Consider the following 15,655-nt stretch of genomic DNA (forward strand, 5'->3'; position numbering starts at 1 on the left):
TCTTAGTTTAGACTTTTAATCCTTTAATTTTGAATGTCTTATGATCTCAATTTTAGCTCATTATTTGGAATATTTAACTCATCTAATCCTTTTGTCTTATAATTTTGACTGTTCTATATCACAGTTTTTTTAATCTCATACTTTTGACTATTTATCTCAAAATTCTGAATTTTTATCTTATAATTTTGAAAACTAATTATTTCGACTTTTAATCTCTAAAGTTCATTTATTATCTTATTATTTTGCCTTTAATTGTAAAAATGTCTTATTTCAATCTTATAATTCAGACTCCTTAATCTCGTGATTTGTTTCTCTCATAATTTCTAGTTTTTTTCATGATTTTAAAACTTTGAATTTTCACTCTTTAATTTCATGATTATTTATTCTTTGAATTTCCACTTTATACTTTATTATATTTATATATCTATTATTATACCGTTTTACATTCATTTTTTTATATTTATAATTATACTTATTTTTGTCATAATGATGACTTTTTATGTCATGCTTATGACTTCATCTCATAATGACTAACCATCTCATAACTTCGACTTCTGACCTCATTATTTTGACATCTGAACTTATATTTTGGACATTTTACGACATCATTTAGCCTTTTTCTCATAATTTCTTCTTTTTTATCTCAGACTTTACATTCACCAATAACTTAGACTTACTATCTAATTATTTCTATTTTTAAAATGAAACAAAATCTCATAATTTCTATTTTTTTCAAGGACTCTTTATTTTGACTTTACAACTTAAAATTTTGTTTTTTTTTTTTTCTCACAATTATGGCTCAATATCTCATAATTTAGGCTTTTCACCTCATTATTTTACTTACTAACTTTCTTCAGTACTTTAAGGTTCAATTAACAAGGGGGCCTTGAAAGTTCAGAACTGAATTACCTTTAACATTTAGACTTTTTTTCATATCGTTGCTGTCGTTCTCTTCCATTTTTCTCATCTTCTTCATCACAACACCGCCTTGCTCAGACACATTTGATAGGGTAATCATATAGCGTGACCATGTACGTTAAAGATGCCACGCGCATCAGCGCGCATGCGCGTTCAAAGGCTCAGGCGGCGTTTTCAAATTGTTTGTGTTAGCATTCAGATGGTTAAATTGCTTTCATTTCCATACGTTTCTTTCAACGCAGTGGAGAGCGCCCACTTTACATCAGGTGTAAACCCCATCCCCGATGTAAAAACGTGAAGAGTGATGAACAAAACGAGCTACAATGGAAGAGGTAACTATTTAACAATTGTATGTAAATTTAGCTTGACGTGTGTTGAATGACAGGTTAGCTACAGGCAGCCTTCTGACATGCTTTGTTCCAGGTGTTTCGAAATTGAAGGTCATCCAAATGATTACATTCTGTGACTGTCAGCCTAGTTTTATCAATCCCAATATATATATCTGTGTTTATTTTCCCATGTTTAACGATATCTTTCTCAGGGTGACTTGGCCATCGTCTTAAAACACTGGACAATGGCTGTAAATAGCTTATCAGTGGTGCTGCCAGCCAGGGGGGGATTTCATAGATAATCAGCAGAGAAGCGGTCACACAAACACACAAAGAACAAAACACAGACCTTAACAAGAAGAAGTAAATAAGTATCCTTTAGCATGCTGACATATGCATACAAAGGTCAAATAATCCTTATCCTGGTTTTGACAATTTTAAACTGCTAAGAAAAATATTTTGTAAATGAACTATCAGAAATGCTTTTTCTTTGACATTATTAAAATAGTTATCTTATTTTTTAAAAATATTGCAAACAGCTAATCACACCGATTATTTTTGGCAGATTAACTCTGCCTGAGAAAAATCCTAGCCAAAGAAAAAAATAAATTCATACTGATCTATGTAGCCTAAGGCACAGTCAGACAAATATTTCTAAACCCCTGCATGAAAAAGAAAATTAGCAGCAGCTCTTTAGTAAATAGCTCTAGGCCCTGAGAATTTTTTTTTCCTTTTATTTAATTTTGGTAAACCAAGCATTAATCCTGTAGTATAAGCAATGGGGTTTTGCTCGCTAAGTGAACCATCCAACTAAATCATCTGTTAAAGATATAAAAAAATTCAATTTATCAAACAATTATTGATTTGTGGTTCTGTTTTCTAAGGGACTGATCAACGTCAAAGCTCTGAGAGCCAAGTTTCAGGAAGAGGCCCTGGTGGCTCAATCTAAAACCAGTCGACCAGCTGTTGCAGAGAAGCCAAAACACCTTCCTCCTCCAGGCGGTCACTGCAGCTCTGTGGTTAGTGGTATTAATATCGCTGTAGAGAACAAAACACAAGTTCCTCGGGTCATCTTCAGAGATGGGCTGCGGTCATCTGGAGGCAAGCGACCAATTTCCTTCCCACCACAGACTCAGCAGACCTCCTCCTCATCTCAGCTTGCTAATGGAGAGAGCACAACTAGGCAGTCCCTCAAAGACCGACATATGCCTCTGGTGCTTCCTGCCCTGCCTGTAAAAGAGCAAAAGACAGAAGTACAAGCCAAAAAGGAGCACAAACTCGAACCAGAGCCAGGGAAAGATGTCGTGCCACATACTAAAATCAAAAAGAAAGGATTGCTGCTTCCTTTCAAGTCCACCAAAGCATCAAAAGTCAGTGCAGAAAATGGAGAGGAGCCTACGTATGCTGATTTGACCACCAGACCTTCCAGTGCTCCTGCCGAGTTGCCCTCTGTGGAAAAACAAACTGCAGAAGATGGGATTTCTCTGCATAGTGACCAATCAACCACTGAGTTCCCTCCCTCCAGTCCAGATATTCCAATCAGCCCTCCTCCTGCAGAGACAAGTGTTGACTCTGACAGCAAAAACAGCACTTTGGAGAGGGCTAAGAAGAAATTTTCACGCAGGCAGATGTTTATCTCTGCAAAATCTAAAAGCCTGCGTTCACCTGACAACACCCCAAGGGACAAAATGTTACCTTCGCCGCCAAAAAATATTGAAAGCGCTGAGCCTGAGCTGTCCTTACCTTCAGCAGGGTGCCTTCCACACCTGGCTTGTATTTCAGCCCGGCCTTTCTTCAAAGCCAAGAGCTCTGGACGCAGTAAGTTACACTCAGTGATTAGCTGTTGCAGACAACCTGACAGTTATCTTATGCTTTTTTCAGATGGGATTTCTAATGTGTTTGCAATATTTTTATTTCCAATGGCTAGAGTCTCCGTTGAGTAGGCAGTTTGGCAGGAATAAAGCTGAACTTCCTGCTGTCAGAGCTGCTGAACTTCATCCAGCAGCTGCTCCTCCAAAGAAGCCTCTGCCAGATTTAAGGGTACTGGGGTCAATGCCTCTGAAGCCCCCCAGGCCTCAATTAGTAGATCTCAGCGCTTACATCTCACCCACTGTTAATGGTTTGTTAAAGTTATTTTGTTTCCTGCCATTTTCCATTAAGTAGCTGCACTTTATTTGACATTTGTCTCCTCCTTTTGTGGCCACATACTATGATGGCAAAAAGTTTTATTTCCCTTGGACATCAGTCACTGTGTATTATCCATTCTGCAGTTTACATTACACTTATTTGTGGTGAGGCTTAACATCTGTTTAAAGCTGACTCTGGGTTCATATTACAGAGGTGTCACCAGGCTTGAGCCAAGCACCGAGCGACGAGCCAGAGTCCATCCCCAACCCTGTGCTAGACGCTCCAGAGTTTCCAGACTTTGAGAATTCGGAGATGGACACAGCAGAGGGCGATGCTGTTGACATTGCTGCATTAGAGCTTGAGGCCTTAGACTTACTCGGCACAGACGTTCCTGTGCCAGATGACTGCGGGGGCTCAGATTTTGGAGATCCACAACCTGAGTTGTCTGTGTACGAACCTGCAGAGCCCCTTATGAGCACCGCCTTCCAAGATGTGAACCTTGGCAATCAGGACTTAATACCCCTCGATCCAGTCAGCTTCTCTGAACCAATAAACCTCACAGAGTTCACAGAGCCAGCTGCAGCAGAGCAGTGGCCTCAGAGTGAGGAGGTCAGCACGGACCCCCTGTCTAACTCTCAAGTTGATGAAGCTGATCTGGGAGCTGCTGAGTCTTACTCTGCTGCACAGGAAACAGACAGTGGTAACCACTCAACATTAAATGAGGGAATTCAACCACATCAAGGGTAAATTTTTAAATGTGACAGTCAGATTGGGAGGGATGTAGCAGTACACTCAAAGATGCAGGACAGGAAAGATGACAGGAAAGATGCAGAGAGAGTGGGGAAAGACATGCACCAAATGTTGCAGAGACTAGGAATCGATACCATGACCAGCACTTACTCTATATTTAAGGGCGCCTGCTCTAACAACTGAGCTGAACCAATGTCCAACAATACAACTTTTAACATGATTTTACAGATTTTTCCTAATTTCATAAGCACTTACATTTAGAAACAAGTAAAATCTTTTACTTCTATTTCCCCTGGAAATGCAAAGTATTTTTTTTCTTATTTTTCTTTATAGAAGTACTTAATGGTTTTTCATTTTGAGGTTTTAGCTGGTAAAAAATGATAATATCTTACAGATACCTTCTGAAACTAGGCATGCATGATGTTATCAGTATGTTATTGGGCAGAAATTAAAATTTCTTCCGATAGAAGTTTGAAGTTTATATGTAATTATTTTTTCATACATGGTGTCAAGAATTTAAAAAAAACAGGATCATATTGCATTATAGTTCTTTCATGATTATTGATTGAACAGAAAGGATGGAGACAAACTTAAGATTACTTAATTAGTTAAATAAACTATGTTGTCTTCTTTACCAGACTTTTGAGACAAAATTAGCGAGTTTAAACATCAAATCCAAGCAGCCATTCTGCAGTTTTTGCTCATCAGGCGACTGCAGATCTTCAAGGTGTTGACAAGTCATTTCATGAAACGATTCTTCCCCAGGTAACCTTATTTAGTACAGTGCAAAAGAAAATGGGACTGACTTTGTACTTCTCCTGAATCACACAATTCACAGTCGGTTTTCTCTGGGAATATTTTTGAATCCACTGATCTCAATGGCCATAGGAAGATTACCAGATTTTAACTGTGCAACCAAGAATCTTCAGCTTTTCCAGTGGTGATATTTTGCCTATAAAAATCTGTCTATATCATCTGTAAGTAATGGCCGTACTACAAGTAGGTTAGTGGAGTTTTGGGCTGACCAGCAGACCTACGTCAGCTGAAGTCTTTTTTCTTTACTCATTGCCACTTATTCCATCTCACACTTAAGAATGTGTTTTAAAGGCTGGAGTTTAAGTCTGATCCACATTTAGTATCACTATCGATGTCAGCTGAATTATTTTGGAAATGTCAGCATATCAGATCTCGCCAAAAATCCACTATCTCTATCTGAAGCTTTTGTTTTAAACTTAAGGATTTTAAAACAACTGGAAATCAAAGGAAAGTAAATTAATTAGTGTAAATTTCCAATAGGGAAATCTCTTCAATGAAACACTTCATGGCTCTATGTCCAACATTCATGCACAGACAGCTGTTAAAGACCGTGAATTTCTTTTCAATTTCGTGTCACCTACTGTGAGTTTTCATTCACATTACAACTGGCTCTAATCTGTTAATCATCGACCCAAATCTCCACGCGTAGTAATCTGTGTGGGTCCTGCACTCATTTAGGTGAGCAGGGTTTCCAATCCGCTTCCCAGTGTTAATTCTTACTGTGCCTCATTGTCTCAAGCTTTGCAGTCGTGTCTGCTTTTTGCTCTCTTCACCTTTAGACTCTCACTTTTACCGAAATTCATGACTGTCAATCTTAATTTGCTTTCACCATGCCTGTATGCCTCTCTTCTTCAGCTACTAATGTCTGATAAGAGAAGCCAATATCAGATAGCACCCTCTTCTGGTCGTGAAAGCATTGCAATTTGTATTTTTATCTAATTGATATATATTGGCCATATTTGTTTCTCATTTAATTTGAGTGTAGAGGTGTTGTTACATCCCTACATTTAAGTGTAATTTTTCACATTTCTGCATGTAATTTAAATTCCTATCTGTGCATTTTTATTTGTTTTGCTCCACTCCAGTGTAACTCAACAGGACAGTTACTATGAGACGAGTGATAACGTGTATGAGGACGTTGAGAACCTTAACAAATTTATCCTGGCCCAGAACCTGCGTAAAGGAAAAGGCAGTATAAAGAGTAAGAATGTTGACTTTATATTTTTTTTCTAAGTTTAACGAGACCTTTAACAGACCTTTACCTCACTGTGTTTTACAGATCCATATGCTGACAACCTCCTGATGGTAACTACGTTTTTAATCATCTTCAGTGTGCCTATGAGCCTCTTTGTCTCAATCATCTGAGTTTAATTCAGATTTGTCTGTTTATTTCAAGAAGGAGGAGGCGTGTCTTCACATATGGCCGAGGAATCCCTGGTATGCTTTTTTCAGTCATATAGGTCCCGTGTTTTATCACTGACATTTCTGTCTAATACAAAGCAGAAATTGATTTTTCTCTGATTGTTTTTCTCTAACTGCAGGGCAGCCAGCATATCAGGAGAACATGTCCATTCAGCTCACAGTCATACCCTCCGGTATCATCACAGCACATTATTCAGACACATCATTACACCTTTTTTTTTAACACTTTGAAATACATTTTGGTTTGTTATTTTTCAACCTACTATTGTTGGCTCATAGTTTAGTTTATATCATAGGTAGTATGTGTACTTTGGTTAACATGTTTGCTATATTTGCATACACTGTAAACTGTCTGATTTATTTTCAGAAAAGAACCCCAAAGCCCCACCACTGCTGACCTTAAAGAACAGAAGAAGAGGGAGAAGCAGCGACTGGAGAAGGAGAAAAAGGAGCAGAAGGAGAGGGAGAAGAAGGAAAATGAGATGAAAAAGAAGTACAAAGTAAGTGAGACAGTCATCAAAAATAAACAGTGATTTTTGCTTCATCCAAGTGATTTTCCTACATGCCAAGATATTAAAGGGATGTTTTTGTATGTGTGAAGATTAGTTGTATAAGGTACGTGGTAATCGTCCGGAAGAGTCAGTATGCTTTGCCCTTTTGAGGAGAGAGCGCTGAGGGCATCTTCAAGGAAGATAGATTATCAGTGTGATGGACTGGTGCAACAGCTCTACGAAATAACTTAGCTCAAACCTGTAAAAGGTCACCGCTGGCTCTAATGCACACTTCAATAATCAATAATTTCATACTTCTCTGTCCATTGTTGAACAGTCTGCTCTCTGCAGCTCCTTTCTGTCATCTTTTCAGGAGAAAGACATTTTGTCTTGTGAGCAGTGCATGTGTTGGGCAGTAATGATAGCATTTGTATAAATAGGAATTTATAGGACACTGTGAGGTGGGACAAATAAATTGGGAAGTTAACATGACAGTCATACAAATATAATAAGCATATGTTTCTTTATTTTAAAAAAATCTTGTGTGCATCATTTTTAAGCATTAATTGTCTACTCAAAAGGCCACTAAAAATGAAATCAGGAGCCTGACCTGGCCCCAAAGCCTCCAACTGAATAGCCTGGGCCTAGTGATTGTTCTCCATGTATGCAGTCTGGGTTCAAGTCAGGCCTGTGATTCTTTCCTGGCATGCTATTCGTGACTCTCTTATCCCTGTTTTCAGCTCTACCCACTGTCCTATCTTTCAAATAAAGTAAAAAATATATGAATAAATAAATTCAAGAAGGCCTGCAATGTAATAATGTTTTCAGCGAAGTAAACATAAAAACACAACGTTGGCTTCAGTAACTCCAGAGCTGCTGTAACCATCTTTAGTGCTGTACAGCCTAGTTTTCCTAGCCAGTGCCCCCAGCACACTCTCCTTACAGGGGCTATGTGGACTTTTGTGGCTTACCATTACCAAGTACCTTATACCACTCAACTTAAAAATAGGTAAATATCCCTTTAAAAAGTCACAGTTAGTATACAAGATACTGCTTTTTACATGTTATTCACCTCACTTTGTGTATATAATTGGGATGTGATCCACTCAGGTGACAGGTGAAGAGGAGCCCATGTACCATGCCAAAGTGATTTTGGCGAGCAAGGTCCGCAAGAACGACCTACCCGTGAAAACTGGGGATATAGTCAGCATCATTCGAACCACCAACTGCCCAAAAGGCAAATGGTTGGCCCGAGACACAAACCACAAGTGTGAGTCCAGACATAAATTGTTGAAAGTCTTCAATAAAATCCTGATTGGAGATTATAGAATATGTTTGTTAGACCAGTTTGTATTGAAGGATTTTCCTGCTATAACAGAGTTGTAGCCTGACTTTTCCTGTGCCTCATCTTTTTCACATTATGATATAAGTTTTTCAGTTTTCCAGTAAGTACTCTCTCCTGTGTCTGGCAGACGGTTATATTTCAGTCATGAATGTTGAACTAAATATCAAGGAGATGCTTGAACTCGGGAAGAAGGCCCAAGCTGCTGGACGAGGAGGCAACCATGAGGGAGACACTATCAGCATGGGGAGCAGGTAGATCCTGATACCGTCCTTTGGCATCTTGATCAAATGCTATTTGCATCCAGCCCAACACTGTGAGCCAAGATCAATAATTTATCTCTTTAATTTAATTATTTTTTGCAGATCCTCTAGCCATCCTGTATTGACAAGCAGTTGTAAGTATAAGTAGCCTTTGCACAGCATTGAGCTGCTTTTTTCTGTAATCTCTGACCTTCATGTTGCATTAGCATTTTTGTCGTCTCACAAAGGGCTGCAGCCTGAAAAAGACAGAAAACACAACTGGTTTATATAATCTACTGACTTGATGACAGAGAGCAGTCACACACAGCCAAAGAGTCACACACACACACAAAAAAAAAGCCTGACCTGAATATCTTAACTAGTCGTCATCCTCTCGACAGCCATTTGTTATTTTGTGATTGTGAAGGAATGCCATGTTAGCTGAGGGCTTTGGTTTCTACTCAGCCAGACATCTATCATCAGCATGCACACTACTATTAATCAGTTTTTTCCCCACAGTCACAGATGACAGTGAGGAGTGGGCCTGTGAGGACGAGACTCTCTCAACCAATGAAAACTAGTAAGACTAAGATATCCTTTACTGTGGCTTAAAGATGCTTTCATTTGAGACTGGCTGACCACATAAGAGTGCATTAACCCATCCTTTGTTAAAGATATGACTGAATTTATGTGGCACATGGTATGTAATTACTCTCTTTCTGTGTTGTAGCTTTCCCCAGCAGACGGCCTCATTGCCTGATATGTGTGAGTACGTTTAACTTGCCCTCCTTTTGAAGTTAAAACATGAGAAGAGGGGATTTTTACCCCCCCTCCCCTGCTGTCTGGTTTAGTGGCTGTTTTATGTTTTGCACTGACATATGTCAGACTGCTACATGCCTTTGATGTGCTTTTTTACCATGCCATTTCCTTACTCCCTCCCCACTCTGTCTTATTACCCTTGCATAACTTACCCCCCGTACCTCCCTCCCCCCCACATACCCTCCACCCCATGCCCTTCCTGTGTTCGCTCTGACAGCGTGCAGCCATGTCAGCGCCCAGCACACTCTGAGCGATGCCAACCTGGAGGACCTACACACGCAGTGAGTCTCCAACGCACAGGTGTCAAAGCAGATACTTTGGCACGCTCTCTCTGCATAAATCTTTCTACATCTCACCTCTTCTCGAGGAAAAGAGAGTGGACATATGATGTGTGGGCACAGCTTTTTTATATTTCATTATAATGTAAATATTGAACATTGGTAAGAACAAAAATATCAAGGAAAGCTGAACAAATTTATAAAAAAAGCCCTGATACTTTGGTCTTTGAAGGATCTAAAACAATTTTCTTTTTAATTTAACGTGGCTGTGATGTCCTCTTCTCTATTATTGTAGACACATAACTACTAATTTTATTTTTGATAAATATTCAGATAAGCTTTGTGATACTTTAAAAGAGGAAAGAAGAGCCCTTACAAATGCCTGGAACTATTAAAATGCATGTCTATGTTTTATCCCCATTTTTAAACCCCACATATATCCAGTTTACTATGATATAAAGATGTTTCTCAGCACAGAAATGCTTAACACAGCTGAAGTCCATCAGTGTCTGATTAGGTAACCTAACATGATAATTTCAAAAATAAAACACCAAAATGATATAGAAAGGGATCCTATGAGGAATATGCCATAATCAGAAGTGATATAAAGTCAGATAAAGCTGTTACATATATCTTACACAACTTAAATCAGTGCCAAAGCATATTGCCAAAATTATATTAAAATGTATACATAGACATAAAGATATACAAAATACACATTCGAAATATATACAGTATTATGTATCTTGTAATATTGTACATATTTTTAATGTATATTTTGTATATCTTTGTCATCTTCTCATACAAAGTGAAATATTTTAAGACTTTTTTTTATTGTTACAGCTTACAGCTCATGAAATTCAAAATCCACTATCTCAAGCATCACAGATGTGCTGATGATGTGCTAAGCTTCTCAGGAGAAAACAAACTGGACCACTGATCAGTGGTCCACAGTCCTGTTTTCAGATGAAAGTCAATTATGATTTCATTTAGAAATCAGGGTCCCAGAGTCTGGAGCAAGATCAGAAGGGCCCAGGATCCAAGGTGCTTAAAGTCCAGTGTTTCCAGTGTCCACAGTCGGTGATGGTTTGGGGTGCCATGTCATCTGCTGCTGTTGGTCCACTGTGCTATATCAAGTCCAGTGTCAACACTGCCAGCCATCTACCAGGAGATTTTAGAGACCTTTATGCTTCCCTCTGCTGAGGGAAGTTTTATGGAGATACTGATTCTTTTTCCGGCAGGACTTGGCACCTGACCACAGTGAAACCAAAACTACCAGAAACTGGTTTGCTGACCATGGTATTACTGTTTGATTGACCAGCCAACTTGGCTGACCTGAACCCTATTGAGAATCAAGAGGAAGATAAGAGACATCAGACTCAACAACAAATGAGCCGAAGGCTGCTATTAAAGCAACCTGGTCTTCATAACACCCAAGCAGTGCCGTGGACTGATTGGCTCCATGCAACATCGCCAAATTTAGTGGTTTATGCAAAAAAGAGCTCCAACCAGTTACTGAATGCATAAATGAGCATAATTTTACAGAAGCTTAACATTTCTGTGATATATATATGCTTTTTTGATTGGTGTTTCTGAAATTCTGTTTTGAGATAGTGATTTTTTTGTTATTTTTGTGAGCTGTAAGCTATAATCATCAATATTAAAATAAAAAATTCAAAATATTTCATCTTGTAAAGATGAATGTAGAATATATGAAAGTATCACTTCTTTAACTTAATCTTCCTAACTTAATCATGGGAAATAAAGAACTTTGTCGTGATTTTCTCATTTTTGAGATGCACCTGTATACAGATGCTTCTATGGCCGCTGGAGCGTGCTGAAACTAGAAATGTCTACTGAACCAACAAATGTTGACCGCCAGCTGCCAACAGTAACAACATATTCTGCTGTTGAAATGATTGGCAGATGACAATATTATTATTATATTATTTACATTAGTAATGACATTTTCAACACCACATTAGAGATAAATACATGCAGTTTGTATTTAAGTATCAGCAGATATTACCTTAAAAATTGAAATACTGGTATTAGCAGATATGAAACATTTGCCGATATCCACAACTGATATTTTGACTGTAAATTTGTATTCATCTTCATTCCTTACAATTTAAAGATTGATTAATGGACTTAAATTTGTTCATTCTCAAACTTTAAGTTGTGTGCTTTAAGGACTGATGTTTTATGTCTGAACTACATTTAAACATCAATTACAGATAATGGTTTTAGCTTAAATTTATTTGTTAATAATGGCATACGGTGCCTTGTATCCCAAATCTGCACACTACGGAACCTTGATTGATCAAGAGAAACTCGATAGATTGCTGGATAGATATTTCACCCTCTCAAAAATGTGTGCACAGTCATGTAACTTTTCCCTTTTCTTTGCTCTTTAATGTTATTTCTGCATCAAAGTAAATGTTTTATAGTCACAAGCATTTGGGTGTAGCTGGCTTGATTCCCAAATCATTGATGAAGGGACTTTGTGAAAGTTAACAGGGGATTTGAATGATAGAATTCACTTCCTGAACCTGAGCCTAGAAAACAATTTTGAAGAGGTTTTAACTTCTTTTTATCTCCGTATTGGGATATGCTTATACTTTGGTGACTAATAGAAACACCGGCAGCAAAGTTTGGGTCAGTAAATGTCCTTTTGCACTTTGATCTGGTGATATTAGAGGGGAGTTTGTCCACTTTTTTAAAGAAGCAACATTCAGTTGTGAGCAATGGACTCATCTCAAATTATCTGAAACTGTCTACTGCTACTAACTGGCTGATCTGATGGCCACACGTGTGGTGCCATCTGACGTCACCATAGAGGCAACTGTTAACACACACTTTTTCCAGGACCCTGAACTTCACTAGTAGACGCTAGCAGCATTTGTGGGTCAAGGTGGGCTCCACCAATCAGAGCCGTCACTGTGACATTCCAGGATTGGGAGTAATGTAGTGCTGTTGCCCAGGAGTGCAAATAAGCAAATGTTTTGTCTTACAATGAAGACTAATATATATTAGATTATGTCTTCTATGTGACCAGATATGATTGTTTCCCCATTTAAAATCATTGACCATTGCATACACAAGTAGCAGCAGAACATAGAAGTTTGCACACTGAACCAATCGAAGACGTCCCTTTGACAATCTAGGATTGTGAAGGATGTCATTCTGTTGCCCAAGATTGTGAATAAACCATGTTTTTTTTGTTTTGTTTTTTAATCTATTGGATAATGTGTGAACTTGTGTGTTCTGCATGATCATACATCATCGTTTTAGACTCGGGTGATGCCATTATGGCTCATAATCAAATATAAAAAGCAGCAAAGACTGGTGATGTTATGGCTGATAAGGATGGGGGCAATGGGCATATCTTGCCCTCCTTAAGCCCTTTCCAGTATGTTCTAAAGGCATTTTTTTAAACTCCAGGGTAGACGCACCTCAGCTGAAACTCTAAGCTTGGGAACTTAGATGCCATCTGGTTTTTTTTATGTCCCGTGGCTCAGCTCTTACTCTGTTTTGTGGATGCCAGGGAACTTGTGGCCCTGTTAATTTCTTCTTTGCCTAGGGTAGAAGAAGGGCTTGTGTATCTGAGGTTGCGTGGCCTACATCATTATATTAAGGACCTTCAAAGTATTCAGAGAAATGTTAAGTAGCCTGACAGCAAGTTACTGATTCTGAGGTAATGTAGTGGAAACTTTAAAGGATAAGTTGCACTACTATCCTCATCTTCAGCCTTTGGATTCTGTTGAAACATATTGAGAGATCGGCACCTTTAGGATGTGAACACTGATCTATACAAGTGAGCAAAGGGTAACTATATTGGGTACTAAAATACTTAAGAGGTGATCTCTTCCTGTATATGTCATTGATTAGTTTGAATAGTTGCACGTAAAGCTGATAAGTCTTTACAGCACCCTGTCTTCAACCCTCAGGATGCGACATGAGGCCCTGCAGAAACTCAACATCTTCTTTCAACACAGCAAAGACGACTTTGGCGACGTCGCTGACAGTGAGGGAGCAACCCCGACAAAGTAAAGTGTTGTCTTTTCCATTTCAACAACCAAATCATGTCATTATGATGTCATTTTAAATTTTTGTTAACATTTTAATTTCATTTCCTTCCAATAAAACCTTTAATTTAATCTCATCTACCCCTTACAAAGTGCTGAGCCACAGGGTAAGTTTGCAGAGTTGATGTTCTTTCCATGTCTGCTCTGTTGTCACCACTTACATCACTCTCACTGATACTGGTGGGTCTAAGAGGAGGATACTCTAAGATCTCTTTAAAAGCACTAAGGTCTGAACACGGGTTGGCGTCAAGCCTGAAATGGAAAATAACTTACGTGGTACACTTATCTAATCCCTGTAAACTGGAGTCATGCAGACAGTGACATTTTCATCTGCTTGTCCTCATACAGACTTCTTGTGCGCTGTTGAGGAGCCTCCGTATCCGTAAGTGTCGACTGTTTCCTTGTAATCAGTAAGAGAAGCTAGGCTGTGTTTGATCTTTATTTATATCCCCAGCAGAGGACTCAGATTACTTCAGGTTCTTTGGCATATTCTCCTCTTTAACTGTGATGTCTCTTTGTGTTTTGTATGACAGTGAACAGGAGGTTGACTTCACAGAGCTGGGACTCCTTCCTCCCCCGCCGCTTTATGCTGACACCTTCTGATCACAGTATTAAGTCAAGCTGGTAATGTCATTGTGAGAAACTTTTTGGATTTGAAGAACATCTCTGTGGAAGACAAGTCATAATTGAAACCTTTCTGTTTCTTCCTGCAGTGAAGAAAAGAAACCATCAGTAAACAAGCTGCTGTTATGACTGTATGATATTTCTGATTTTGCCTTTTTGTTTGTGTAGGTGTATTATCACATAGTGTTCTTTGCTTTTTTCCTTTTAAGTTAAACTGAGCACAAATTGAGTCATTGCACTTGATCCAAAACAAATGAGACAAAAAGCAAGTTTGTCACCTGTAGTTGTTTGTGTTTAAGGATTTTTTATATGTTTTGTTTCTGTGTTATATCAAATAAATATTTGTTGTTGATATATGATTTTGCCTTATTTTTATAAAATCAGCAAGTTTCTCGCAGGTGTTTAATCCCGTCCCTAAAGCAGGGTGAACACTTGGCAAATTTCATCCGATTCAGACACAAATTTTGAGTCGCACAAATAGCTTGGAAGACTTGCCGACTTTCAGTCAGATTATGCATCATTTGTCATACAGAGAGATACAACAGCCAACCACAGCCCGACCAGCAGCTCCTCACTGGTCAGATGGATTTCTGAAATGTTTGATATTTTGGTTGTGCAATTCCACACATTCCCACAGTGAAAGCAGAACCACGAGCATAATTCTTCACTTGGGAGCTTTTTCTTTCTTTAACTGTCAGGCAATATCCTAAATAGACGAGAAAGAAATATGGTGATGCCGATTGTGTGTAATAGACAAGATGATATGATTAGATACGACTTCAACCTCAATAAGTGAGACTTTTCAAAGGAAACTCCACAGATTTTTGTCACAGTCCATCCCAATATCACTCATACAGTGTGAACTCTCAGGTCATGCACGACCATCTTACTGCATTGCGTAAGCACAAATCATGTGTGATTTGTGCATGATTCAGTCGCACAGTGCGAGCTGACAATCAAATACATCTGTTACCAAGTCAGTTTGAAACTGCACAGTGTATGCCCAGCTTAAACCCTGGATTACCAAACTAATCAGCCTGCAACCTCCAAAACAACAATGCCCGCAAGCTGAGATCCGCACTGTACCTTAGAGGTGGTAGAGGAATAGATTATCTATTAAAAATGAGTCATGTGCAGACATCAGTTTTAAGAATTTATATAAACTTTACTTTGACTTCAGCATAAATCTCACCAAATGACCATGTTTTTATTTTAAATTTAATTAATCTCAAGCATAATTACAAAAACTGGTAAAATGTACAACTTAAACTGTTTAAAAACACTCAGGGTTTTTGAAGGCATCTTGTGACCCCCTCTCAGTGTCTCATGACCCCAGGGGGTCTGGACCCTCGCTTTGGGAACCACTGGCGTGAGCGCTGAGCCATATTTAAATGCTACATAATTACACC

At 38.6% G+C, this 15,655-nt stretch overlaps 1 protein-coding gene across 2 annotated transcripts; it reads left to right on the plus strand.

Annotated features, from left to right (window-relative positions):
* Nucleotides 1–1,054: 1,054 nt before the first annotated feature.
* Nucleotides 1,055–14,591, plus strand: si:ch211-188c16.1 (uncharacterized protein LOC562677 homolog). Of its 2 annotated transcripts, none has more exons than XM_041802350.1 (20): nucleotides 1,055–1,250; nucleotides 2,132–3,065; nucleotides 3,175–3,366; nucleotides 3,586–4,117; nucleotides 6,026–6,141; nucleotides 6,220–6,245; nucleotides 6,337–6,377; nucleotides 6,482–6,535; nucleotides 6,730–6,862; nucleotides 7,964–8,123; nucleotides 8,326–8,449; nucleotides 8,561–8,592; nucleotides 8,957–9,017; nucleotides 9,168–9,202; nucleotides 9,474–9,537; nucleotides 13,485–13,583; nucleotides 13,716–13,729; nucleotides 13,971–14,004; nucleotides 14,156–14,246; nucleotides 14,336–14,591. In XM_041802350.1, the coding sequence occupies exons 1-19, from the start codon at nucleotides 1,242–1,244 to the stop codon at nucleotides 14,223–14,225; spliced, it is 2,730 nt and encodes a 909-aa protein (XP_041658284.1). In that variant the 5' UTR covers nucleotides 1,055–1,241; the 3' UTR covers nucleotides 14,226–14,246; nucleotides 14,336–14,591. The 2 variants fall into 2 exon arrangements, with proteins under 2 accessions (XP_041658284.1, XP_041658286.1); XM_041802352.1 differs by having other exon boundaries at nucleotides 6,340–6,377.
* Nucleotides 14,592–15,655: the final 1,064 nt, after the last annotated feature.

Source organism: Cheilinus undulatus, linkage group 13 (assembly GCF_018320785.1).
Source record: "Cheilinus undulatus linkage group 13, ASM1832078v1, whole genome shotgun sequence".
In the NCBI taxonomy this organism is placed as follows: domain Eukaryota; kingdom Metazoa; phylum Chordata; class Actinopteri; order Labriformes; family Labridae; genus Cheilinus; species Cheilinus undulatus.

Bases quoted from the DNA above. Each gene is read 5' to 3' on its own strand.
- si:ch211-188c16.1 (XM_041802350.1), top strand. The intron at 3,367-3,585 runs GTTTGTTAAAGT...TTCATATTACAG, and splicing joins CATCTCACCCACTGTTAATG to AGGTGTCACCAGGCTTGAGC. The intron at 6,378-6,481 runs GTATGCTTTTTT...CTCTAACTGCAG, and splicing joins ATATGGCCGAGGAATCCCTG to GGCAGCCAGCATATCAGGAG.